Source organism: Mauremys mutica, chromosome 11 (assembly GCF_020497125.1).
Source record: "Mauremys mutica isolate MM-2020 ecotype Southern chromosome 11, ASM2049712v1, whole genome shotgun sequence".
NCBI lineage: Eukaryota > Metazoa > Chordata > Testudines > Geoemydidae > Mauremys > Mauremys mutica.
Window position 1 is genome coordinate 73,684,324 of NC_059082.1, and position 26,383 is coordinate 73,710,706.

Genomic DNA, 26,383 nt, shown 5'->3' on the forward strand with positions numbered 1-26,383 from the left:
GGTGAAGACACTCTATGCCAGGGGTGGCCAAGCTGTGGCTCCACATGTGGCTCTTCAGAAGTTAATATCCGGCTCCTTGTATAGGCACCGACAATGGGGCTGGAGCTACAGGCGCTAACTTTCCAGTGTGTGAGGGGGTGCTCACTGCTCAACCCCTGGCTCTGCCACAGGCCCTACCCCCTATTCTCATCCCCTCCCCTCAGCCTGACATGCCCTCGCTCCTCCCCCGTAGAGCCTCCTGCACTCCACGAAACAGCTGATCCGGAGGTGTAGGCAGGGAGGGTGAGGTGCTGATTGGCGGGGCTGCCGGTGGGTGCGAGGCGCTGAGAGTGTGTGGGGGGGGGAGTTGTTGGGGGGGCTGCTGACATATTACTGTGGCTCTTTGGCAATGCACATTGGTAAATTCTGGCTCCTTCTCAGGCTGAGGTTGGCCACCCCTGCTCTGTGCTGACAGGAGAGCGCTCTCCCATCGGCATAATTACTCCATCTCCACGAGAGAGCGCCTCCTACCAACGTAGCGCGGTGTGAACAGCGCTTAGGTTGTGCCGCTCAGGGGGACGTCCTTTTCACACCCCTGAGCAATGTAAGCAGTAGTGTAGACCTGTCTTATTGTTTTGTAGTAATATCCATCACCATGACATCCGAGCACCCCCTACAGGATTACGTTAGCAAAGTGCTGTCACTAGTCGATTTTTCAAGCCTATTTACTTTCCTAGGCTTAGAACTTTTGTTCTGCTCCTGTTTTTAATATACATGTTTTGCTTGTAAAGATGCAGAATGTAAGAAGAGAGATGAAGTATCATTTTTGGGGAGCAACACAGAGCTACACCCTGGCTGATGTAATGGGGTTCTCAATTAGCCCCAAATTCATGTTTTATTATAGACGTGCATCTAAATGCTGTCCCTGCCTAGAGTCTGGTTTCTCCAGAGAGATATCTGAGGGAAGCTGTAGCATGCAAACACACTCCACCATTAAGGAGCTATACATTGTTATAAAGTAGAATCAGTTGAATGTTTGTATCCTGGTTAAAGAGGGAGTGGTGTGTATGATATGACTAGAGTAAGAAACTGATAACCTGCAACATTCTGATGGTGGTGAAAGAGAAAGACTGCACAACCAGGACATAAGTGAAGAGAGGAAACCCCAAAGGAAGGTGAATTTAATATAAATGTGTGTTTAAAAAAAAAAAATCACATGCACATCACATGCTATATAAGCATCCTATTTCCAGCTGATCTGTGCACCAGTACTGCAAGCAAGTTATTAAAACCTGCATCATGTTCACCTTTAAAAACAAGTCTACATTATGAGATTCCAACAATAAAATTAAGTTTATTATAATGTTTTGATGTCCAGTTACACAGGTACGGAAGAGAATAACACTTGTAATTAATAGAAAAGAGAAAGCAGGCTCGAGTCTCCTACTAGTAAAACCAGCTTTTTCATCTTATAATACAGTTTGCCCATACAAGAGATTTTACCTTTTAGACCCATTGGAGGATCTTTGTTATTTCAAAGAATTACTTATCTAACAGAATAAGAACACTTTGATAAATGGCATTTGTTTTCTCTGATGCAAATTTTTCTTATTGCTCTGCAAGCCTATGCTAAGAAATTAACTAAACACTGTTTTCCTTGTGAAATAGTTAACATAATGGTATTTTCTAAGGAAAGCACTTTTATTCTTTCAGAGCTCTTCCTTTAGAATAAAGAGCTTTGGTTTTCCCCAACCCTTTAGAGAATATATTAAGATATAAAAAGAATGTACAATATGTACTACAATAGCATTATGATTTCCATACACAGGTACAGTTGTCTTTTCTTCATTATAATTTTTTATGCTTTGCTTCTGATTTCTCATCTGTTAGATCTTTGAATCCCAATTTTTCCAGTGGTTCCTTAGCCATAAGTTGCCTAAATAAAAAAAAAAAGCATAAGCTGCAAAATGAGCTTTGTTACCAACTTAGCAATATTAATATCTATTCAGTAGCAATAATGTCACTTAAAACAATATTTACTTTTAAAGGGTCCAACAGTGCTGCTGAGAGAGCGTTAACCGCATACCCCATTCATCTCCCTCAAACTCCCAACACCTCACAAGATATCGGCCTGCTAAAACCAGGATTGTGAGTTCAATCCTTGAGGGGGCCATTTAGGGAACTGGGGCAAAAATTGGGGATTGGTCCTGCTTTGAGCAGCGGGTTGGACTAGATGACCTCATGAGGTCCCTTCCAACCCTGATATTCTATGATTCTATATCAATTCAGGAACAGCAATGTCCAGTAAATGCTCTGTTGTTTGGCCAGAGCTTTTCCAGTTAAATGTATTAAATATCCTGCACTGCAAGACAATAGACTATTTAGGAATTGAGCTGAGTCTTGGAATGCACAATAAAAGTAAGAGCTGATTTTCCAAGATAGCTGTAGAAACTGCTAAGTGTGAAATGCTGCATGTCTATGAAAACTAGCGCTATTTTACTAGAATGGAGGCATGAAAACCACCATATGTCCCTTCAAGAAGAATTTCAATACTCCCTCCCCCAGTTGAATAACTCAGGAACAGGTTTACTTTTTAACTTTAAGCATGCTACGGATGTGGTCCACAGTGAGGACAAGTGTCACTGAGGTGTCAGAGGAAATTGGTTCACAAGAAGAAAGAGCTGTGTGCATCTGAACTGGCTATATATCGCAGTGACACCGGCCCTTGGAGAGGTCTGAGTCCGTGACGACTAAAATTTGAGTTAATGCTGTTAGAGTTCTCCAAGTCTGTTTTTAAAGGGGATACGTGCGCTTTTCATACTTCCATTACTCAAGAAAGGCACTGTGTGAATGCCTACGTGAATTCACTTCTGATGCTTACTGATAGCCAAAGTGGGTGTGGTCACTGAAGCTAGCTTTAAAAGGTCACCTTTGTTTCAAGTGGAACTAGCAACAAGAAAAAAAAAGGAAAATCAGTCACCTGCAATACCACAGGCGAATACAGTCCCGCACTCCAAGAACACCACTCTGGCAATGATGCACACATGTGCCAGCCTCGCATCAGTGAGCCTGGAGTGAAAACTCATCTGCTCAAGTGTTTATAAGAGATTGACTTGCCTCTCCATTCTGCATTCTAAATATTCCTTTGATTCCTGTCTGCACAAAGCATTCTCAAAGCTATTCTCTCTCAGACACTTCATGAATTTCTCTTTAAATCCTTTACATTCACCTAGAACAGAAAACAAATTTAAAAACAATTGAAAAAAAAAAAGGAAAAAGCTGGAGTGATGTTCTAGCACTGATACAAATTGTAAGGGAGATGGGCAGTTCTGCATCTGGTTGGACTCTTCCCCCTCAAGCTGTTTGTGAGTTCACAGACCGACCTATATGAAAGTCTTGACCTGATCCTGCAAAGTTTTACGAGTGAGCAGTTATTAACTCTATGCAGTCAAGAACCATGAATCAGCACCCAAAACACGATTTATAACAATCTTGTGATTTTTAAAGCAAATAAATTTGGGGTCTTATTTGCCTTCTGGTGTTTGAGCCTTTCAGGGGTCCTGTTTTCAAGCTTTACTCTGCAACCAGGAAGGCTGGAGAGTTTCTGTTTTTCAGTGAAAGCTGAGATTCTCATGTGAAAACCTAACTCGAGGGGCTGGAGCTGTGAGATGAATGGTTAGTATCACAAGATGTGCAATGTCAGGAGAGCTGGCAGTGCTGAGTACTGCACCCACTGTCAATGGGGATCGGCAGTACAGGCCCATGGGTGGTGAATTTGTCCCACAGAGGTAGGGCCCTACAGAATTCATGGTCTATTTTGGTCAATTTCATGGTTGTAGGATTTAAAAAAAATCACAAGTTTCATGATTTCAGCTATTTAAATCTGAAATTTCACAGTGTAGTAATTTTAGGGGTTCTGACCCAAAAAGGAGTTGTGAGGGGGAGGGGAGTCACAATGTCATTGTGTGTGGGGGGGTTGTGGTACTGCTACCCTTACTTCTGAGCTGCTACTGGTGGCAGCACTGCCTTCAGAGCGAGGCAGCTGAAAGTGGCAGTGCAGAAGGAAGGATGGCAGGTAAAGTATTAAGTATCAGAGGGGTAGCCGTATTAGTCTGGATCTGTAAAAGCAGCGAAGAGTCCTGTGGCACCTTATAGACTAACAGACATACCCACTTCGTCGGATGCATCCAACGAAGTGGGTTTTCACCCACGAAAGCTCACGCTCCTATATGTCTGTTAGTTTATAAGGTGCCACAGGACTCTTTGGAGCTTTTACAGGTATGGTATTGTCACCCTTACTTCTGCACTGTTGCTGGTGGGGCACTGCCTTCATAACTGGGTACCCAGCCAACATGCACCACTCTCTGGCCACCGAGCTCTGAAAGCAGCACAGACCTAAGAGTGGCACTACTGCAACATCCCTAAAACAACCTTGTGACCCCCCTGAAACTCCCTTTTGTGTCAGGACTCCCAGCTTAAGAAACTCTGGTCTCCCCCTGTGAAAGCTGTATTGTATGGGGTAAAAGCCCAGAAAAGATCAGATTTCATGGGAAGAGACCAGATTCCACTGTGCAGGGCATGTTTTTCATGACTGTGAAATTGGTAGGGCCCTACACATAGGCCCGGGCAGGCCCTCAGAGAGCTGTGATGATGAGGGGGGGGGGGGGGCACACCAGGACCTGAGGCAGCTGCGCTGGGGGGGGGGGACCAGGCTGCGCGGGGGTCACTCGGCGGAACGGGCTGCGCCGGGGGGGCGGTCACCCGGCGGAGGGGGAGGGGCGGGCTGCGGGTGGCACCCGGCGGAGGGGGAGGGGCGGGCTGCGCGGGGGGGGGGTCACCCCCGGCGGAGGGGGAGGGGCGGGCTGCGCGGGGGGGGCGGGCACCCGGCGGGAGGGGGAGGGGTGGGATGCGCGGGGGGGGTGTCACCCGGCGGAGGGGGAGGGGCGGGCTGCGCGGGGGGGGTGTCACCCGGCGGAGGGGGAGGGGCGGGCTGCGTGGGGGGGGTGGTCACCCGGCGGGAGGGGGAGGGGCGGGCTGCGCGGGGGGGTGTCACCCGGCGGGAGGGGGAGGGGCGGGCTGCGCGGGGGGGGTGTCACCCGGCGGAGGGGGAGGGGCGGGCTGCGCGGGGGGGGGTCACCCGGCGGAGGGGGGGTTGCCTGGCGGGGGGAGAGTCAGACTAGCTCCAGGCCGGGGCACTGGGGGCGGCTCGCTCCGTGCCCGGGGAGGGGGGGAAGGGCCCGATCCCGCTGCGCACCGAAGTGATCCAGGGGGAAGGCGCCCTTGTCCGGCGGCCGCGGCGTGAAGCTCTTGCTCCCGAAGTTCATGGCCGTGGACATGGCGCCGCTGCGGGGTCTCTCCCGGGTTCGGCCGCTGGCCCAGGAGGAGTAGCCGAGCGCCGAGCCAGGCCGGAGCCAGCGAGTACCGAACGAATCGAGCGGGAGCCCGCCCAGCCATCCGCTCTCCCCGGCTTCTGGCCCCGCCCCCGCAGGGCCGCGCTCCTCCCCCAGGGCAAGTGAGCCGGGTTGCATCGCTACGGCAACAACATCAACCCATCCCATCATCGCTAGCGTACAGTGTCACCAAGGCAATGGCCTTGCCGTGGAAACGCCACTGTGCAATGACATCATCTGACAGTGACATCAGCACCGGCTGTGCCAAGAATGACATCACTGCAGCGTCAGCCCCCGCGTTGCCATGGCACCTCCAGGCCTTGTGTCACCATGGTAACACCACCATTCCACCTGCATGTCATGGGTGGGCAATGAAGTTTGTTGGCCTAGTGGAGCTGCCTCCTTCCCGGATCGTGGGCATGAGGCCCCTGGGACCAATGTGAATGGAAACGCACACGCCTGGTCCGTCTCTGCACTACCCCATGAGTGCTCACCGCCCGCCTGTCTTAGTACCCCCGGGGCTCTTTCACACTATGGAGGGAGTTCCACTCCCTCAGCCCCTCCGCTGTGCTGGGCAGCTTAGAGCAGTCTGGAAAAATCTCTAAGTAGCACTGGTGGTAAAACAGGTAGAGCCCTGCGTGGATACAAAACTTGTATCTCCATCCAATCCATGATCCGCAAAAATGGTCCACAGATATAAAGCGGATATCGGCGGATTTGCAGGGCTCTAAAAACAGGGTTTAAAGTGCACCACAGCAATCTGGCTCGATTGATTAATTGATTTTGGCCCGGTCTGTGTCCTCCCATCTTGCTACTTTAAGCGCTGATCCTGGAGCACTCAAGTTTTGAGCAAGGGAGCAGAATTTGGGCCTTTATACTCATGTGGGCCCCCCGACCAAGAGCAGCTTGGCGGGGGGGGGCAGGGGAGGGCTGGTCCGGAGAGGAACCAGCACCGTGGCCGCATAGCTGTAGCACGTATGGAGCATCAGCCTAGGCCTGCGTACGGCACCCACTGAGGTGAGCTGCCCCAGGCACCGGCCCCTGCTGCCCATCCCAAAAAGGCCATCCCTGGTCCCGATGGTGCCCCAGATTTTCTAGTGCCTAATGCAGCCGCGTAAGGCTGAGTATGCCTAAGGACAGCCCTGAGGGGAGATTGGGTAGGTGGAGTTTCTGTGGACCCAGATAGACCAGGAATGCCTTTGCACTTGCTCCAATTAATCTCAGTGAAATGAACCTTTTCTTCTTCATAAAATCAGTTATTTTCCTAATATGCCTCCATACTCTTCCTCAGATGTTATTCCAAATTCAACAGATGAGAACAAACTCCGGGGTGAATCTGTTTAGGGAAGGATTTTTGCTGAAATACTGAGATAGTTATCTAATTCTTAAGCTTCAAGATAATCTGTTTGCACTTCTCCTTTTTAATTAATCCAGTGCCTGAATTAAAGAAAAACTAGTCCAAACAGCTCTTTGGTGGAGACAACGCAACAGAATTTATGTAACAACCCAACCTCCTAATTGCTGAATCAACGGTGGTATTATTATTGTCTGTACTTTTCCAAACTGGCATATTTAGTAAAAGGGGGCCTGATCCTGAAAAGTATTGAGCACCCATCATTTTCCTTGATTTAAGCAGGAGTTGTGCACCACCTCCTCTCAGGATTAGATCAAGAGGACTCAATTTAAAAAATTGCCTTCAAGGCAATATAAGTATATAATCGCTGGTGAAGTGCTTTGAGAGCCTTTGAGATAAATGGATTTGAGAGTTGAAGTTCCTGTGAAAAAGACTTCAGAGGTTACACACAACTTCTGCTCTAGGGGACCGTCAAGCTCTGAAAAACTTCAAGGGGTGAAATCCTGGCCCCACTGAGTCAATGGAAGTTTTGTCATTGACTTCAGTAAAGCCAAGATTTCACCCAAGATGTGTGTACCACAGCAAAGTACTTCCTTATCCTCCATAAACCATTAGCATGCTCAGTCACACACAATTTAACCTTTAATGCCAAGAACAGGAGTAACTCACACACCTCCTGCGTGTGGTGTTCTGTCCCATCTAGTGGCGCCAAGACGATCACTTAGAGAGAGATTAACGAGTCTGCTCTACAGCCCATGCAGTAGAGGCTCATGAACTAAGCTCCAGAGGTACCAGAGTGGATCCCACCCGCCAACGGGTCTGTCAGTGTTACACAGGGACTTTCCAGCACAAAATTCACCTTCAGAAATGAATGAGCTAATACCTTCTAATGAAGGATGGAGAAGCTGTAAACTATGCTGTGTAGCCTAATTAGTTGATAACAGCACAGGTGCTTAGAGATGGGGCAAAATTATGTAGTTCATAACTGGACAGCCTTTTTTCAAAGTTAAGGACTGCTTGGATCTTAAGTTTTGAATTGAGCCCATCTCTACAGAACACGAATAAAGTCAAATAAATACACCAGCAGCAACTCCTGGGAATGGCAGCCATGCTGTGTATTGTATGAACATTCTCAGCTCTCATTCTAAAACAAGACTGAGAAATGGTGTTGATTTAACCCAGATTTGGTTAAAGCAGGTTTTTCATCTGTTGACTTTCTTTTAATTAAATGAGTGAGATAAGTAGAAAGCATTTCAGGGTGAAGAAAAACAGTTGCAATTGTTAAGAGAAACTATTACAGAAATATTACCTGCAGCACCATTTAAAGTGCTTTTTCTTTATGCTTTGATTGCTTTCCTATTACCGTACTTGAAACTGGAAATGGAAAATTACACAAAGTTGTATTACATAAGCAACTGTTTTACACAGCTTGAAATATGAGATTTTATTTATTATTATGTTTCCAGGCCTATGAACAATAGATGTTTTTATTATAAAGTAAATCGCACTTTTCCACTTGACTTCATTATAATACTTTGCAATAAAAGGGAGATGTTTCTCTCTCATAAATATATGCAACATGATGCCTCCTGGGCCTCAGAGGGATAAACACAGGACAAAAAGCTTTGCTTTTTCTGAATGATTTTAATTGACGTATTAAAGTATCTGATTTTACCAAACTGCCTGAATTATGTTTCAGAGCTCCAGGCTTAATGGGCTGGGTTACTGCCTCCCTGTACTCCCCACAGTGAAAGTGGAGAAAGGGGGAAAAATCTCAGTGGGGATCCCATTGTGAAATTATTTCCTGATCAACAGGGGACAATATGTCTCTGTCTTTTGATTGCACCTGAAAAGTTTTGTTCCCCTGCTACATAATTCACCATCTAACTTAGGGCAGTTAGTCTTTTTAATGACCCAAACTTGAACTTGGTTCTAGAGGAGGTTGTTGGTGTTTGTTTACTTACTTTATTTATTGCAGGTATTGAATTTATCTTCTAGAGTTTCCAGTAAAGATACCAATTGTATTAGAATTGCATATAAGCAGTTTAGTGGTTCATTTTTCCCAAGGGTATAAAATGAAGCCAAAATTAGATAATCAATGTGAAAAAAAGGGAGTGCCAACCCAGGAGCAAATCAAGCTAACTAGTTCCTTCAATACTTTCTTCTCTGTAAAAGTAATGCTGCAAAGTAACAAGATGATATTGAATTAAATGCTTTCCCCACATTATCTTTTTCAAGAAATATGATAAGTGAGATTCCTTAAGCTGAGAAGACCTAAAATAGCTGTGCTATAAGAAGATGCTGATTGAACATTAGTGCCAAGATTTTTGAAAGCAACTAGTGCTTTGGGTGTCTCCAGTTTGGGGTTCTCAGTTCAAAGCACCTTATGTGGAGAGATGCTCAATGTTTTCTGAAAAGCGGGCCACTTTCTGATGCCTCATGTTGGCCACCCAAAAACGAAGGTCCCAAACACTAGTTACTTTCGAAAATCTGGACCTTCACCTTTCAATTCACATTACTTTGCACACGTAAAAGATCCCCCATTACTTGAATTAGTGTTGTTCTTTAGATTATACAACCCACAATAATACTGAAAAATTGTTGGTGTTTTTACAAAAAGATTGCTCAGTAAACTTTTTGCCAGTAATTTGTGTTTATTTGATGGTTGTACAGACATAGATTTAGGAAATTGTCACATTTTGGGGTTCAGCCCAGACCTGTGAGAGGTTGTCACCACCTGCCCTATTGCCCTAGGTGCCTTAAACACTCTGCTACTGTAGCTCACAACCCGGACACCAACAGCAAGCAGACAAGCATGCAGTTCCCTGAATATCTGTGTGCTGGGCAGCCCAGGTTAAGCTCTCTCTGACCCTACCAGTCTGCCTACAACACAACAGCACCACCCTGCTCTCCACCAGCTTTGGTTACTACTTGTAAGGTGACCCCAATGCACCCCCAGTCCCAAATTCCCCCCAAACTGTCTGCCCTCAAGTGTCCAGCCTTCTCCTGGAACACTCAGAGAAGTAATAAGATTTGTTGCTATTTGAAGAGACCAATATACAGTTTATTACTTTAGCTGGAGTTAATAATCTCTTCAATTCAAACAAAACACTTGGTTGGTTTAGATTAAAAATAAAACAAGTTTATTAACAAAAAGAGAGAGGTTTTAAGTGAGTTCAAGTACAAGGGAGAAATACAAGTAGGTTACAAGCAAATAAAAGTAAAATATACTTTCCAGTGGCTATGACTTTTCAATCTACCGCCTTGGTTCAAGGTAGATTTCTTACCAATCTTTTTCTTCCAAGCAATGGCTGACTTTCTCTCAGTCAAGGCCTTCCACAGAAGTACAAGGTGCTGGTTTCCCTTGTCTTCCTAGGTGAATGAACTTTGCCTAAGCAGGTTTCTCACCTATATTCAGTTCCCGAGTCTTCAACCTCTTGGTTGAAGGACCCATCTTTCTCGGCTTGCAAGAACTCTGGCCCCTTGTGTCTGTCCAGTGATGGATGCTAAGATGGCAGCTTCTTTCTTATTATATCTTCCCAAACTCACTGTGACCAAAGCTGTTCTTTGCTTCCTGTGGACTTCCCATCCCCTGTCTGATTTATATGTAAATGGGGCTTCCATTGTTTGGTCACATCTTGTTTAAATTTATGGGTTACCTTCCTTCCTGTCTGGGAGAAAACCCATTTCTCCCCATGTTTGGTCACAGACTTTAAAGTATAATATCATTAAGTATCCATAATTCCTCATATAGCGTTAAAACATACATTTCACAATGATATTAATCACCAGTGTGTAAGTAGTTTTCATAAAGGACCTTACTTGATAATACAGTAATAGTGTTTACAATTAGTAGATTCAATTGCTTATCATCTGAGGTTCAAACCCCCGCAAGAGGCTATCTCCCCCGCTCAGTAGGGTTGATGGATTTGTTTACCTTTTATGTAAAGGTGCCTTCATTGTGTCTCCCTGATGACCGGACTGGTCGGACAATCAAATACACTTTACTTTATCTAAGGCAGGCCGTGCTTATGCATTGCTTGCCAAACAAATTTTAGGAACATAATTCTAGCACATATTCATAACTCGTTGTACACAGCCCATACATACATCACACAAGAATATTCATGATCAGTGAGTTATTAGTTTTCCAATGATATCTTATATGATACCTTTTAGATACAGATTATGATGACAACAATGTGTGAGGTATAGTATATGACTCCCCAGAGTCACAAAAGCATGAAGAAAAACTCTTCATAATTCGACCTCCTCAAAAATCGCTTCCCAACTCTTAACAATCAAAAGAAAAATGTCTTTTCTCCTTGGCAAAAATTAAGTTCTCACAAGTCGCATCTCTGTCATCAACAACAATGGTTTATACTACAAACAGAAACTATAATGGGCACCCCCATCAGTTCTGAAATCCCAGGATCTCCTGTTTGTTTTGTGGCTATGAGAGACTGAATGAAGAGCAAGACTGATGGTTCTGAAAGCAGCAGAGCTCCTGTGGGAGATTTGTTGCGAAGGGGGTGCCAGCAAGCACATGGGAAGATTGTTACAAACCCAGGATCTGCATGTGTCCAGCTTTGTTTCCCTATGGAGCCTAGTGCAGGAGGCAATTTATGAATCCCATTTGTTTTTCCAGTTATCAGAGCCATCACACACAATATATCATGACTCCCAATGTCAGATGCACAGAACATGGAAATGCAGCTAGCATTCTTGGAAAATCCGCATTAAGATAATCATTTTCAAAAGTACTTTGAAGACTTTCTTTTCTAAGCAGACTGATTTGACAGTTAAATGACATGACTTACTTGTGCCACAAAGTATGTGTCAGATACTTAGGATATTAGTCACTTATGCTTTTAAGAAATAAATAACAGGGGCACAGAAGCTGAGAGACACACAGGTTGGATCTTATATACTCTGCCAATATACCATTACAGGAAATGGAAAGAGGCCAAGGTTTGAGAGCTTCCCTCTTGCCCCTGCATCAGCATTTATCAAGGTGAAAGGAATCCATAACAGCAAAGAACATTGTGCTTTTTATCACACCAAAGTCTTTTTAAAATGTTAACATTTAATAGGGTGTTCCCATGCTTTATATATTTCAGATAACAATGCATGGGCTGGTAGGCATCACTACAGGTTGTAATTCGGCTGAAAAGTCTTGTGATGCATATGAGCTGCTTGAGGTTCACTCTCCTGGTTTATTACATTATCAGGACTCATTGATTGAATTACAGCCTTGTAATAGCTCTCTCCCTCTGCATTATACTACTATTATTGTAGTTGTTATTACCTTATCTCCGATTAGAGGATTGTATGTCCGTCTCAGGGCAAGCACACAGAAATTAGGTAAGTGTGGATGTTTAATGTATTGGCCCAGTTTCTACAAGAAATGCATGAATTATTTCCCTGAGCTGCAGATAAAATGGCATGTGTCCACACAGTAAAATTTGGTCCCCTGGGGGTTGATGCTCCCCTCCAGCTTGTGATGGTGGAGGGGAAAAGAAGCTTCACGGAGTGAGGAGCAATGTGTTCGGATTGCCTCTGAGGCCTTTCCACTCAGCTTATCCAGAACACCTTATCCAGTTCTGGAAGAACACTTCATCCAGCTTCCCAGGGGTCCAAAAATCTCAGTTTGAATCCAAGTCCTCACTCAGGTGATTCTGTTAGGCATGTGACAGCTCTCCACCCAGGCTGGCCAGGCCCAGACACAGGTTTTAGGTACGGGGTGATACCACAATTCCAATTCATGCCACACGCTACACAGTTTATATTCATCTTTCCTACTACTAACATCTATACTTCTTGCATTTAAGGACCAATTACTTTGCAGATTGTGTAAGGCAAAAGTTCTCACATAATCATTCCCTCCTATGTCTGCACTTATCCAAGGATCACACTACATGTTCTTAAGTCAGTGGGAGTTTTGCCTGAGAAAGGTTTTGGTGCTGTGTAATTACAGAATGTAACTATAGTGGTTAGGAATCAGGTACTATCCTTTAAAATAGTTTGGGACCCCTTTAGTGGGTCTCCCTATCTTCTATTGCAGAAGCCACCAGAACCCTAACAGGGCAATAGCTAGACTTTGTATGTTCGTGTATCATTAGTAAACATGGATATTTGAAACCCAACTGTGTCCATGTGGTTTCCTCATATTCTTAATATTGTGGCGAGAGCAAAGACAACAGTTAGTAGGATCCATCAGCACATATCTTCAGGCCACCATAGACCACGTCTCTAATGGGAGCTCCATCCGTCAGAAAAGGGTACTTTTGGGAAGGTCCATTAAAGGAAATGGCAGCAAAGAGTCCTGTGGCACCTTATAGGTAACCATACAGGACTCTTTGCTGCTTTTACAGATCCAGACTAACACAGCGACCCCTCTGATACTAAAGGAAATAAACTCAGGATGGCTTGCAGAGCGGCTTGACAAATGTTCTGAGTGATTTTCCCATCCATATCCCCTCTTTCTTTCCGCACCCCTTGACCAGAGTCTACACTTCCTAGGGTTATTCCCTTTTTGCCATAAAACCCCTCTGATAATAAGCATCTAAGAGCGGACAGGGATGTACAGTCGCCTTTGTTAATTTAGTTAGAGTTTATTGATTCAAGCTGCCTTGGGCTGATGTAGTTTTATTATTAATAAAGAATCAGCATTTTCTCATCCAAGCAGCTCACACCCTGAGGCTTCTGAGGCCCCTAGCAAAAGTATTATTAAAATTAAAGATTTCTATAGGGGTCGACTACAGCACGGCCTAATAACCAAGCAGAGTCTACAGCCAATGTGAAAAATACCCTGATTTGGAGAATATTTTATATAGAACCAAATCGGCTCCTGTCTTGGCCCCTGGCAATAGCTCCAGGCTATTTTGTAACAATTTGTTTTGCAGAATACATTATGTCTCCAATGAGTGTGAGAGCTAGATTCACGCCATTGGACACAAAGGAATGGAATGAGCTTTTTCACGGTGCTGCACCAGAGGGGAGCATCACTTCTTGCACTATCCTCTGGGAATATAGCTGGGGATTGCTGATGCAATTGCCAGTAGCAACTCCATAGGCTGAGGCTGCCTGTGAGATGCACCAAGTCAACTCATCATCCACTCAGCTTGGATTTGCCTCCTTCCTGGCTGGGTCCGTCCTGTCTTGGGACTGCATCAGCCAGCCACAGGCCTCACACCACAGCAAGTGTTGCAGGCAGCTTTTATCGCTGCACCCCACTTCTTAAGTCCAAAGCAGACTGCGAAGAGTTACAAAGGGAGCTCACAAAACCAGCTGACAAACCAGCAACAAAATGGCAGATGAAATTCAAGGTTGATAAATGCAAAGTAATGCACATTGGAAAACATAATCCCAACTATACGCACAAAATGATGGGGTCTAAATTAGCTGCTACCGCTCAAGAAAGAGAAGTTAGAGTCATTGTGGACAGTTCTCTGGACACATCCCCTTAATGTGCAGTGGCAGTCAAAAAATGAACAGAATTTTAGGAACCATTAGGAAAAGGATAGATAATAAGACAGAAAATATCATAATGCCTCTGTATAAATCCATGGTACATCCATGAATACTGTGTGCAGATCAAACCATCTCAAAAAACATATATTAAAATTGGAAAAGCAACAAAAATGATTAGGGGTATGGTACAGCTTCCATATGTGGAGAGATTAAAAAATTGGGACTGTTCCATTTGGAAAAGAGACCATTAAGAGGGGATATTATTGAGGTCTATAAAATCATGAATGGTGCGGAGAAAGTGAATAAGGAAAAGTTATTTACCCTTCCCATAGCACAAGAACCAGGGGTCATCCAATGAAATTAATTGGCAACAGGTTTAAAAGAAACAACCAACCAAACAAACAAAAAATAGGCAGCAGGTTTAAAAGAAACCAAAGAAAAATTCACACAGCACACAGTCAACCTGTGGAAGTCATTGCCAGGGGATGTTGTGTAGGCCAAAACTATAACTGCTTTCAGAATAGGGTGACTAGATGTCCCAATTTTATAGGGACAATCCTGATATTTGGGATTTTTTTCTTATATAGGCACCTATTACCCCCACCCTGTCCCGATTTTTCACATTTGCTATCTGGTCACCCTAGTTCAGAAAAGAATTAGATAAGCTTATGGAGGATAGGTTATTACCCAGGATGGTTAGAGATGCTCCTCATGCCCTGGAAGTCCTAAACCTCTAACTGTCAGAAGCTGGGAGTGATGACAGGAGATAGATCACTTGATAATTGTCCTGTTCTGTCCATTTCCTCCTGGCATTAGCCACTGTCAGAAGACAGGATACTGGGCTGAATGAACCATTGGTCTGACCCAGTATGGCCGTCCTTATGCTCTTCCATTTTATTTTCTGCTGCTCAGGGCTGGTAGCCAGGGACCAGAGCAACCCAAGGGCAAATTCAGCACAAGGGACTTCCCTTTCCTATTCTGGGTCCAATACTTCAATGGGAGCAGGAGCCGGCCCTTACTCTCCTGAGTGCTGAAACACATTGCTGAGGAGATTCACCTGAAAATAACCCCCTGCTCAAGTGTTGAGGCTGAAATAGGAGCTCTGGCTTGATAATAGCCAGGTTAATCCATGTTTGAAACAGGACAATTATCAAGTGCTGCCAGTTTCCCAACAAAATCTGATCTGACTGTAAGTAAACAAAGGTCTGAACCTCTCTCACTATGAAAGAGCTGCATCCCCAGGGTGTGTCCAGGCACCTCTATAAAAGGAAGCACCAAGATGAGATGCTCACGTATTTGTTCACCTCGCCCTGTGCAGTCCCTTGAACTAAGTATGGCCACGGTGAAGTTTTTGCTGCAGTACCTGAGCACTAGCTCGCTGCTTTGTTTGGCAGGCGGATTGGTGGCTTTCATTTATTTTTTGACCCGCTCCAAAAAGTCAATTTGCAGTTTGCCTCCTGGGCCACCTCCCCTTCCTCTCATCGGGAACTTGAATGTGGTGGATCTGAAAAAGCCGTTCCAGTCGCTGATGGAGGTAGGATAGATATGACAGAATAGATATGAGGAGCTTTGCAATATTTGCTGATTGGGAAGTGAAAGGAAATCTAGTGAATGAGGATGTCATTGTATCTACATTGTGCCATTTGTGGAAACAAAAATGAACTCATTTAAAATTTTTATCTATAGCTACACACACACACACACACACGCACAAATATGCTCCAGTCAGAGCCATGTGAGTGGACCCTGGAGCGTGTGACAATCCCCATTTAATCCAATGAGACACTGGGTGAGTGTAAGGCACATTTGTGTAAATCTGATTGCAGGATAAGCATCATATATTAAATAAACCGAGCTGTACCTCCTTTTTTAAAAAGCTATCACCCCAAACAGAAAGACTTGCTCATTTTTACATTATTTCCAGTGTTACATGTTTATTGCTAAGGCAAGTGTAAATTCATCCCTTCCCCGAGCCAGTGTTATTTAAGTAGGGTTGGCAGGAAAACAAGAATTATTTTTGCAAAAAATTGAGAGAGACACACACTCACCACCTTGGAATAGTCATTTGTCCAGTGCTCTGAATTAAGTAGAACAGCGACTTGAACCAAGGTCTTCCATATTCTAGGTAAGTACCCTATTGTATTAGGTATCCAAGGATGGTGTGGGTGGGTGTCTTCCTCTCCTTCCCATCGACTAATTCCCAACCATGCCTATATTTAAGATTCTTGTGCATGATTTTAATTTCCCCCCATTTGGGCAGTTCCATGGACACCTTTTTTCTACAGGAAAAAAATGGCTTAAATATATTTCAATTTGATCTACCCCTCATTTCATAAAATGACAGCGGTGTTCCTGGGAAGAGGTGTGAACAATTGACATTCCTTTTAAAGCTGTTTTGAATCCCACGGCATGCTGACTCATTTTGCCAACCGGTTTTCCTCCTACCTTCAAGTCTGCCACATCAAATATTCATGTTGCAGACAGAAGTCAGCAGCAGCAAGTCAGATTTGATGCCAAGAAATACTCATGCAAAGAAGTAACTGAAGGAAAGTGGGGAAATTACCATGATTGCCCACTGGTGGTATGGTGCTGTGCAAAAAGTAGACAGCAAAGAATCTCCCAAGCTCCCAAACCATCATGTGATGAAAACAAAATTCAAATTGTCTTGCATAATAACAGGAGCCTCTTGTAATCTGAAATGCAGTTTACAATAATGCATTGCAAATCGTCACCTGGGCACATACGAAACACGATGAAATGTGTTGGAGCAGATGACTTAGATTATGTTTAAACTAGATATAAAATTCTGAGTGAACAATTAGATTGTCAAAGCTGCTGTGGAGTGTAACAGATGATTTATTCTTAGCTAGCTATTAAAGCCTAGAGCTCCTGTGACATTATCCAGGAGTATATGCCTCAAGGCTGGATTCCAGCATCTGATGGACACCAAATAATCCTTGATACGACTGAAACGCTATCCTCCTCGCAACTACTGGAGAGACAAGTGCCAAAGATAGAATTATTTTTGGAATTGTTTCTTGCAAATGTTGTAGATTGTATTTTAATGCTTTATGCACAAGTCCATTGATAACAGGTAAGTTATTATACGTCAACAGGACCCAATGCAGTACATCTCTGCTACAGCATTTTATAATGGTCATGGTGTGAGAGTGGCAATGTTTTGGACTGTGATTGTAGAGACACTAGCGCTGGCTGCTTACATATTAATAAATATCTATTTGTCAATTAAAAACTTGGCCCGAATCCCAGCCTATGACTGAACTGTGCTCAGTGCAGCTCAAAAAAGGGTTGCAAAGGTGGCTTCAAACCACCTTTATGCCCCCAAGCCCTGGGGCCGGACCAGCACCTGGCATAAATTAGAGCAAACTTGGGTATGCTCTTAGCTATGCCTAGTTGCTCACAGGCCCTGGGGCTGTTCTATCAGCTGGATGTTGCCAGGTCATGGGATGTCTTGCCCACGTCCCCTTTCTGCCATAGCACTTACAGGCCTCAGTCAGAGACCATGGTCCCCTTTGTCCTAGGAAGTGGCCACACATAAAGAAGACATGGTCTCTGCCCCAAGCAGCTTAGGCTCAGATCCTCATAGTTAGTTAGACTCCTAACTCCCTTTGAAATCAACGGGAGTTGGGCACCAACAAACCTTTGAGGATCTGGGCCTTACCGCCTCAGTATAAGACAAGAGAGTGTATGCTACAGACAGACGGGGGGAGAACAATACTGAAGCTATTCCAGCCACACCCCTCACAGTAGGGGCCAGCAGGGCAGTGGCATAGCAGTTGCTCTGGTCGCTCTGCCATCCAAGACACAAATCAGTCAGAACAGGGGACAGCATCTGACTCACCTCCGATCAGCTATAACAAAGGCAAAAACATTTATTTATGCTCAAATACATTTGTTAGTCTCTAAGGTGCCACAAGTATTCCTGTTCTTTGTACAGTCCCCTGTAACCGCCCAGTCTGACCACATCTCTTTTGCAGAGAAGAGGCGCTGGAATTTTTACCCGCTAAATGATCCAATTAGCTAAACATTCTTAGAGGCTTTTAGAATGAGCACAAGAAACTCCTCAGGCTTTGTGGTCTCTTCTACAGCCAATATTTAAAAGCTAGAAGGAAAAACGTTCATTTTGCAGTGACTGGGAGAATTCTTTACATACCGTGCAAAGATTTTCATGTAACCAATGCAGGGCCAGATTATGCCTGTAACCACGCATATTCTACTGTGTGCAATGGTTAATCTTCTGGTTAATTCAATGGGAGTCAGACACGTGGGTGTTTTTGAAAATCCTAGTAGGTGCCTATCTGCATCTGTAGGTGCCTAAATACCTTTAAAAATATGTCCCTGAATGCCTCCCATTCCTACTGAAGTCATTGCAAAGTCCTAGTGAAGTCAATGGGAGTTAAGGGTGCTCAGTTCTGCATAGAATTGGGCCCTCTGGACTCTTACTGGGCTGGATTCTGACCTCAGCTCTATATAAAGCTGTTTTCATTCCATGAGTGTATTCTGAAGACAGAACTTGTCCCACTGGGTGTGAGAGGCATAAGAGGCTGAGAAGATTGTGGGGTTACTACATTTCTGTGAGCCAAAAGCAGTGGCTCAGACAGTGTGTACACAGATGATGGTACACTGTTAGCTACATCTGGGATCCAGACCTGTTTCTGAATTAACATATTTACTTACATGTTGAAGCTCTCCGAGAAGTATGGCAACATATTCACTGTACATTTTGGACCCAGAAAGACAGTGGTGCTGGCTGGTTATGAGACCATTAAGGATGCCCTTTTAAATCATGCTGAAGAATTTGGAGAGAGGGCAGAAATACCCATATTTAGGAAGACCACACACGGAAATGGTAAACAAGCTTTTGTTTTGTTTTTGAATTTGATCATATTTAGTGTATTCTTATGAAAAGGAAAAACCATCCTGTTACTACACATTTTCATACACAGAGTACTTTGAAAGTACATAGCAGCTTTCACACAAGGAAGTAAACGTACTTTACAAGCACTCATTAATCAAACTCAATACCAGGATGTTCACCTGTATTTTAGGCATAGCCTTCAGTCACGGAGAGTTATGGAAAACAATGCGAAGATTCACCTTATCTACCCTACGGGATTTTGGAGTTGGAAAGAAAACCATTGAAGTGCGAATTCTTGAAGAGCTAAATTTCCTCATTAACTATTTTGAATCTCACCAGGGTGAGTGTTAAGAATTTCATCCTGAAATGGACAGTTAGGCCGCAGTTCAGAAAGATACTTTAGCATGAGCCTAAGGCTTTGTCTACACTGGAACTTGGTTGGCAAAACACACCCACCTCCTGAACGACAAAAGTTTTTACCGACGAAAAGCACCAGTATGAACAGTGCTTTGTTGGCGGGAGAGCTCTCCTGATGACAAAGCTGCTGCCGCTTGTCGGAGATGGAATTTTTTTTGTCAGCAGAACAGCTCTCTCCTGCCAATAAACAGGAGCTACACTGCGTGGCTTTTAGCAGCACAGCTGTAGCGGCACACCCATGTCTCTAAAAGCTGGGTAGTGTAGACATAGCTGAGAATGTGGAGTCAATGGGATTTCTCATGTGCTTAAAGTGAGGTGCATACTTAAGTACTTTGCTGAATTGAGGCTTTAAACATCTAAAAGGATAGCCCTGGTTCATATCCTGGATGGTGAACTTGTTTAGCTCTAAGAGTTAAGGACAATATTTTCAAGGGAAACCATAACCAAGGCTTTGATTTTGTGCTCACACTCATTTGTCTGGGCAATTTTACACACCATTACCTCAGCGTGTACCAGAACTTAGTCAACCGCTCTAGAGAAAACAAAATCTAGTCATTTCTACCTGAGAATGAGCACTTCTGTGTGGTAGGCTGAAATTGATGTTTTCAGCACATGAGTACAATTCCAAAGCCAATTTGTTTTAATTGTTTTAAACATAGGGAAACCCTTTGATACAAAGGTGATACTGAACAGTGCTGTCTCCAATATCATATGCTCTATATTGTTCGGTGAGAGGTTTGAATACGAAGATCCCATATTTCTAGCTTTGCTGAAATTGTTAAATGAAAATACCAAGTTGCTGGGCTCTCCTATGGTGCAGGTAATTATTTTTAATTTGGAGGGAGGGGGTTATTAACACATTCCCACTCTGAACAGACTTAGGGCTAACTGCTTAAATAGCTAGAAATGAAGAGGGGATGGGATCGGTTGTATGGAGAGGGAGCAACCATCATAACCAAGCAGTGGTGACCAGAGGAAATCTTTAGAACACAGCAGTTGCAGAGAGAATGCCTCCTGGGTCATTATGAGCCCACGCTCTGCAGTAGCCCTTGGTTGGCCTTTAAGGAGAAACAGCATATTCCTAACTCCTCATCCCAGCTACCCGATGCTACCATGCGTGCACAACTGCCTGCAGCCCTTTGGGCTGCTACCTCTGGTGCTCAGGGAGTGCTAGCAGCAGCACTCTGGCTGCCTCCTGCATGACGGTGCATTCTGGCTGCCTCTTCCAGACCAACCCAGACAGAATTTGGTGCCTCAGATCCAATGCAGAATCACCACATACTAAATTTCTCACCTCAAGCCATCCTGCTGCACCAGTAGCTTTGCTGGGACATTCAGTTGCTCCTGTTTGTTCTCCCTGCCTCCTGGGATGGGATGGGGATGGGCTGTAGGTTGGGCAGTTAGCTGGTTTACAGGGTGTTGGTGGTCTCTGAGTGCAACAGGGCAGGTGCTCTTTGGTCTGGTTCTGTGCTCAGATCCCCACCCTCCAGGTCTGTGGCTCTCAGTGTCCACAGCAGACAAGCCAGGAAGAAGCAGAATGAGTGTATTTAAGGTTTAATTCCTTTCTGCTGCAACACGGGAATGTTCCCTGAAAAGGATTAATGGGGAACTTGACTGAAATGGACCAACCTATGAAGGGCCAAGTGAAAACTGACCCCAGGGGCCTTTCCTCAACTCACTCACAAGAAGTGACATTCGCTCTAGCCACATAAAGACCCAGCAATTGAAGGTTTGGGGGAGGGAGAGAAAATTGACCCTCACAACCTGTGGTCTGCCCTTGTGGCTGCTACCCCCAGCCGATGGGTCCCATGCCTCTCCCCATCATAACCCCAGCAGCATGCCATGAATGCTGGCCTATTTCAGACCACTGTGAAGACCCATCTTCACCACTGACCTCTGCACCAGGAGTGAATTTCACCTAACACAGCACACTCAATGAAACTGAAAAGCAGTAAAATAAAAGGAAAAGCTTCTCTGTGCAGCATATAAACAAACTGAGGAATCTGTTGTCAGAGAGGGATTGAGAGCAAACATGGAGGGCTGGAACAGAAAGGGCATAATAGCTTTATAACTACTCATAACAGTTTGGGTTGTACAAGCTAAAGTATGGATACAGTGACCTTCCAATCTTGATGCTTCAGGGCATCTGTAGTTCACATGTGGGGGGTCAGGAAGGAATTGCTTGTGGCACATCAGAAACATTACATGAATTAGTTAAGTACCCCCTGGGGATTCTTCTCCATGCTCTCAGAGAATCAAACTCTGGTCACTGCCAGAGCCCATTAGACTAAGGGCACAAATGGTGTGATGTGTAGAATGCCGATTCCACCCATTTTATGTAAAGATGATACACGGGCTCACCACAATGCCGGTGAGCAGTAATCCTTTTGTTTTCCCCAGTTATATAATTTCTACCCATCTCTTGGATTTCTGTTTGGAGCCCCAAAGACCGTGCTACGAAATGTAGATGAGCTGAATGCTTTTCTGGAGAAGTTCTTTAAGGAACACAGGCAGGAGTTTAATGAAAACAACTTAACAGGTTTTGTTGATGCGTTTCTGATGAAGCAACAGCAGGTACTTTAAAGCTAACTCTCAGCTTAACTCGCATCTTTCCGTTCTGTTAGCTTTCACTTCATTTATTAATGCTGAGCATCTGGCAGGGAACGGGAGATGTGAAGACACAGATTTGTTGTGATCAGAATACTCTAGACCAGGGCTAGATCCTGCTACCCATACTCACATTGAACAGTACCTTACACTACTTACTGAAATCACTAATGAAGTGACCTAATTAGCAGAGTAGTCCCACTGAAATGAATGGGACTAGTGGGGGAGTAAATTATTACTGAATGTGAGTAAGGGTTGCCAAATCCTAATCTTCATCGCTAACAGTTTGATGTTTCTGTGATATCCTTTACTGAGATAACTGAGGGTCCACTAATTGCTTAATATGATGATACCAGCACTCCTTGCATACCTGCAGCATGACCAATTCTTTTCTATTCCATGGTGTTTGGTCTACAATATATCCCTTTTATTCCCTATAACGAAAATAAACTAAAGGGGTAAACTCACCCTAATATATATATATATATCCATACACAGCTGGAACAAAGATGAAAAAAATACAAAAGCTAAAGTCATCTGTATCATTTGCTGTAAAACTAATGTTCATTTTTTGCGTGTTTTGAAGGAGTCGAGAAATTCTCACACACACTTTCACAATGAGAATCTTCTGTTCTCAACGCTGGACCTCTTTGCTGCTGGCACTGAGACTACATCTACCACTGTCCGTTGGGGTCTTCTTCTGATGATGAAATACCCAGAGATTCAGAGTAAGACTAAGAACTAATCTCTTATAAAAGTCTGTTAAATACCTAATCAAGTCTCCAGTTACAGAAGGCAGACAGCAGGGTTCCCACAGCGGAGACTTGAGTAAAAATTAAGTGCTAAATTAGAAAACAACTAGCTTTACAAAGAGGTTTCATTCAGCTAATCTTAACTGAAATACATAAGCAAACAAGAAAAGCTGAATTCCAGTTCTGTTCATAAGCCTCCATAAGCCTCCACCCATCAAAACTCTTACAAGCTATCAGGTTACACCAGCATAACAAATTTATAGGTTTTCCATCTGATCTGAGAGATGGTGGGCTGGAGTCTGCTCTCACTTCCACTGAAGACTATGGAGTGACCCTGGTGTGAGAATAGAATCAGGCATGGGATTTACCACAATACCCCCTAACTCTGCATTGGCCCAATAATATCTCTGAGGCATCTACATAGGGTGACCAGATGTCCCAATTTTATAGGGATGGTCCCAAATTTTGGGTCTTTTTCTTATATAGGCTCCTATTACCCCCCACCCCCATCCCGATTTGTCACATTTGCTGTCTGGTCACCCTACACCTACAGACCCACCCACACTAATTGATGCAGCATGCAGATTTTTCTACTGAGGAATGCCATCCAAATCCTGGCTAAATTTAATCCTATTGAGATTGCAAGACAAAGTGAGATCACAGCCTGTGGTAATGTGTTCTCAGCATTCCATGAAAACTGGAATCCGTCTCCTTTTTCCTTTTCAAGGAAGGATTCAGGAAGAAATGGATCAGGTAATTGAGCCAGGACAAATGCCCATGCTGGAGGACAGGAAAAAACTGCCTTACACTGATGCAGTGATACATGAAATACAAAGGTTTTCCAATATTGTCCCAATGAGTGTTTCACGTTCAACTTCCACCGATGTAAATTTCAGGGGTTATATGATCCCAAAGGTAAGTTTTGAGGTTGGCAATAGAAACGGCAAATATTAATGCATTTTTGTGAAAAACTAGTAAGAAAATAAATGTAAGAAGTCCTGGCGTTTGGTGTTTCAGTATTTAATCCCTCCCTCTACCATCTGTGCTACATCCAGAACGGATGGTGCAACTCTGGGCCAGATTCTACACTCAGTTATAGCCATTTAAATCCAGAGTAATTGGACTGCTGTCAGTGAAGTTACTCTGGGTTTACATTTGCTTATCTGAGCACAGAGTTTGTGCTGGATCTTTGTTCAGAGGGTGAATGAAAACGTTTAGGAAAGCAATCAATTTTTATTTTATGAGGAGGGAGAAGTGGAATATTAACCGGTCTCAGTATCAAAAACCATTATTCTGAGTACTAAACATCCATAAACAATGCTTATAGCTTCCTGTTCTGATGTTTATTTCTATGCACATGAATCTACCAGATTAAATATTCCACAGAGTAAGGAAATATCCTGTAGAGCTAGTTAATCCTGCTCAGAAATCCATCCACTGTTTACTTCCTTGCATGGAAGAAAGAGTTGAATTTGTGAGAGTGACCACCACAGACCACTGGCTGCTGCACCTGCCAGTTTCCCTTATTCCTTCCAGGGAATAGAAGTGATTCCTCTGCTGACCTCCGTTTTGAAGGACAAATCGCACTGGGAGACACCAGATCAGTTCAACCCTTCCCACTTCCTTGACGCTGACGGGAGCTTTACTAGGAAGGAGGCATTTATACCATTCTCCATAGGTAACAACAACTTCCTGCGCTCAGTCTGTAGTTATGCTGATTGTACAGCGGGAGCAGCGGATGCTCGGCACCTCTGAAAACCAGGCCAAACATGTCTGAAATGAGGCACCTGAAATTGAGGCTCTCCAGATTAAATGGTACTTTGGGAAATTTGGGTACAAGTCATCCAAAGCACATAGGTAGACACTGGCATTCCTTTGTCTGCCAACCTCCAGACACCTGGAACGGTCACAGATTCTCACAACTTCCTGAATGGGCAGAAACCATTTCCTTTTAAATAGCCCTTCTGACATATAGATTGTGTGTGTGTGTGCGTGGGGCGGGGGGTGTCGGCTGCCTCCTCTGGCTGCAGTTACAGTCTGTATATACATTTTAAAAGATCTCAGACAAAGGCACTGACCAAGCCATGCCTTGCTGACTGTCCTTCCACTGACCTCCATGTTGGTTGACTTTACAGGACGAAGGGCTTGCGTTGGAGAAGGACTCGCCAAAATGGAACTTTTTCTCTTCTTTGCGGGTTTGCTCCGGAAATTTATTTTCCAGCCCCCTCCGGGGGTGGCGAAAGCTGATCTAGATCTCACTGCTGATGTTGGCTTTACCTTAAACCCAATGCCCCATCTGATTTGTGCTGTGTCCCGTGAATAACTGAAATGTAACTGAATGCAATAAATATTGTCCATGGCTGATGTCTGAATTTGGATCTTTGATTGCAACGATGCAAAAAACAAAAGATAATTAATGGAGAGTGTCACGGGGTGGGACTCCCCCCTGCGGCGCCTCCTGCTGGTCATCTGGGGAATTAGCGTTTCCAGCCTCCGGAGCTCCCTCTGCAGGCCGGTGTCCCGCTTGCCGCTGGGCCCGAGTCCCTCCTGGACCCTGGTACCCTTTTCAGGCCACTGTGCTGCCCCCTGGCAGTGCCTCCACAGATCTGGGTTTCCCCTCCCCAGGAAACCCTCACCCTATATCCCCACCTCACCTCAGACAATGGCTACTGCCAGTCTCGATCTAGCCCCCGTTCACTGGGGCAGACTGCAGTGTAAATGCGACCGGCAAGGGGGGTTTGGACCTGCTGCCTCTGCCTACCCTTGGGGCTGCCCCTCTGCAACCCCAGTACCTTCTCGGCCTTTAACAAGGCCTGCAGCCTGGGGGGTTTCCAGACCGGAGCTCCCCAGCTCCTCTGGCCTTTCCCCAGCCCTGCTCCACTCTAGGTACCTCTGTCAGCTCCCAAGCAGCCAGGCCTTTCTCCCTCAAGAGCTAGAGGGAGACTCCCTTGGCTCCTGGCTTCCCTGGCCTTTATAAGGCCAGCTACTGTCTGATTGGGGCGTGGCCGCAGCTGTGGCTGTTTCCCCAGTCAGCGGAGGCTGCTGCTTTCCCCAGCCTCAGCCCTCTCCCAGCCTCAGCCCTCTCCCAGGGCTGATTTAAGCCTTTTAAGGCAGGAGTGGGTGACCACCCCGCTACAGAGAGAAAGGGGTGATCTGTGGTATGACAGCTTATTCCCTAAGTGCCGGAACTGCTGTGTTACACCAACAGTGGGCGCTACCTTGCAACGGCTGACTCAGAATCATAGTAGAGGTGGAAAAGAGCTAGGGCCAGATTGTTCCTGCATCGCGGAATGCAGGTGTGGTAGCTGGGTTCAATCCGTCTTTCCCTCTTGTCAACCTGGTGCAAGGCCAAGGTCACTCATGGTGCCTGTACTTCTATGTGCCACCGGGGCCATGGCCCAACCGTCCCATCCCCCACAACTCTTGGCTAGCCCACAAGTTGGTTGGGAGCAAGCTGCACCATTCTAATAGCAGGAGCAGCCTGCATGCTTCCCCTCCTCACTTGGTAGCTCAGGGAGGATGAAGCTGAGGA

The 26,383-nt window shown here is 44.9% G+C and overlaps 2 protein-coding genes across 2 annotated transcripts; one reads left to right on the forward strand and one right to left on the reverse strand.

The window, feature by feature from the left end:
* Positions 1–1,308: 1,308 nt before the first annotated feature.
* LOC123344375 (cytochrome c oxidase assembly protein COX19) lies at positions 1,309–5,476 on the reverse strand. Its single transcript, XM_044980529.1, has 3 exons — positions 5,234–5,476; positions 3,097–3,208; positions 1,309–1,915 (listed from the first exon to the last, which is right to left on the reverse strand). Exons 1-3 carry the CDS (start codon positions 5,313–5,315, stop codon positions 1,828–1,830), a joined length of 282 nt encoding a protein of 93 aa, XP_044836464.1. The 5' UTR covers positions 5,316–5,476; the 3' UTR covers positions 1,309–1,827.
* A 10,053-nt stretch (positions 5,477–15,529) lies between these two features.
* LOC123344373 (cytochrome P450 2K1-like) lies at positions 15,530–25,174 on the forward strand. The gene is made up of 9 exons (XM_044980526.1): positions 15,530–15,730; positions 18,904–19,066; positions 19,266–19,415; positions 20,152–20,312; positions 21,893–22,066; positions 22,686–22,827; positions 23,579–23,766; positions 24,388–24,529; positions 24,987–25,174. The coding sequence occupies exons 1-9, from the start codon at positions 15,530–15,532 to the stop codon at positions 25,172–25,174; spliced, it is 1,509 nt and encodes a 502-aa protein (XP_044836461.1).
* The last annotated feature ends 1,209 nt before the right edge of the window (positions 25,175–26,383 follow it).

Excerpts from the sequence above, each read along its gene's own strand:
- LOC123344375 (XM_044980529.1), bottom strand. The coding sequence starts at position 5,315 with ATGTCCACGGCCATGAACTTCGGGAGCAAGAGCTTCACGCCGCGGCCG. Across the intron at positions 3,209-5,233 it reads CTTCCCCCTGGATCACTTCG|GTGAATGTAAAGGATTTAAA; the intron begins GTGCGCAGCGGG and ends TTTCTGTTCTAG. Across the intron at positions 1,916-3,096 it reads TTAGAATGCAGAATGGAGAG|GCAACTTATGGCTAAGGAAC; the intron begins GCAAGTCAATCT and ends TTTTTTATTTAG.
- LOC123344373 (XM_044980526.1), top strand. The coding sequence starts at position 15,530 with ATGGCCACGGTGAAGTTTTTGCTGCAGTACCTGAGCACTAGCTCGCTG. Across the intron at positions 22,828-23,578 it reads GAAATACCCAGAGATTCAGA|GAAGGATTCAGGAAGAAATG; the intron begins GTAAGACTAAGA and ends TTCCTTTTCAAG. Across the intron at positions 23,767-24,387 it reads GGGGTTATATGATCCCAAAG|GGAATAGAAGTGATTCCTCT; the intron begins GTAAGTTTTGAG and ends TATTCCTTCCAG.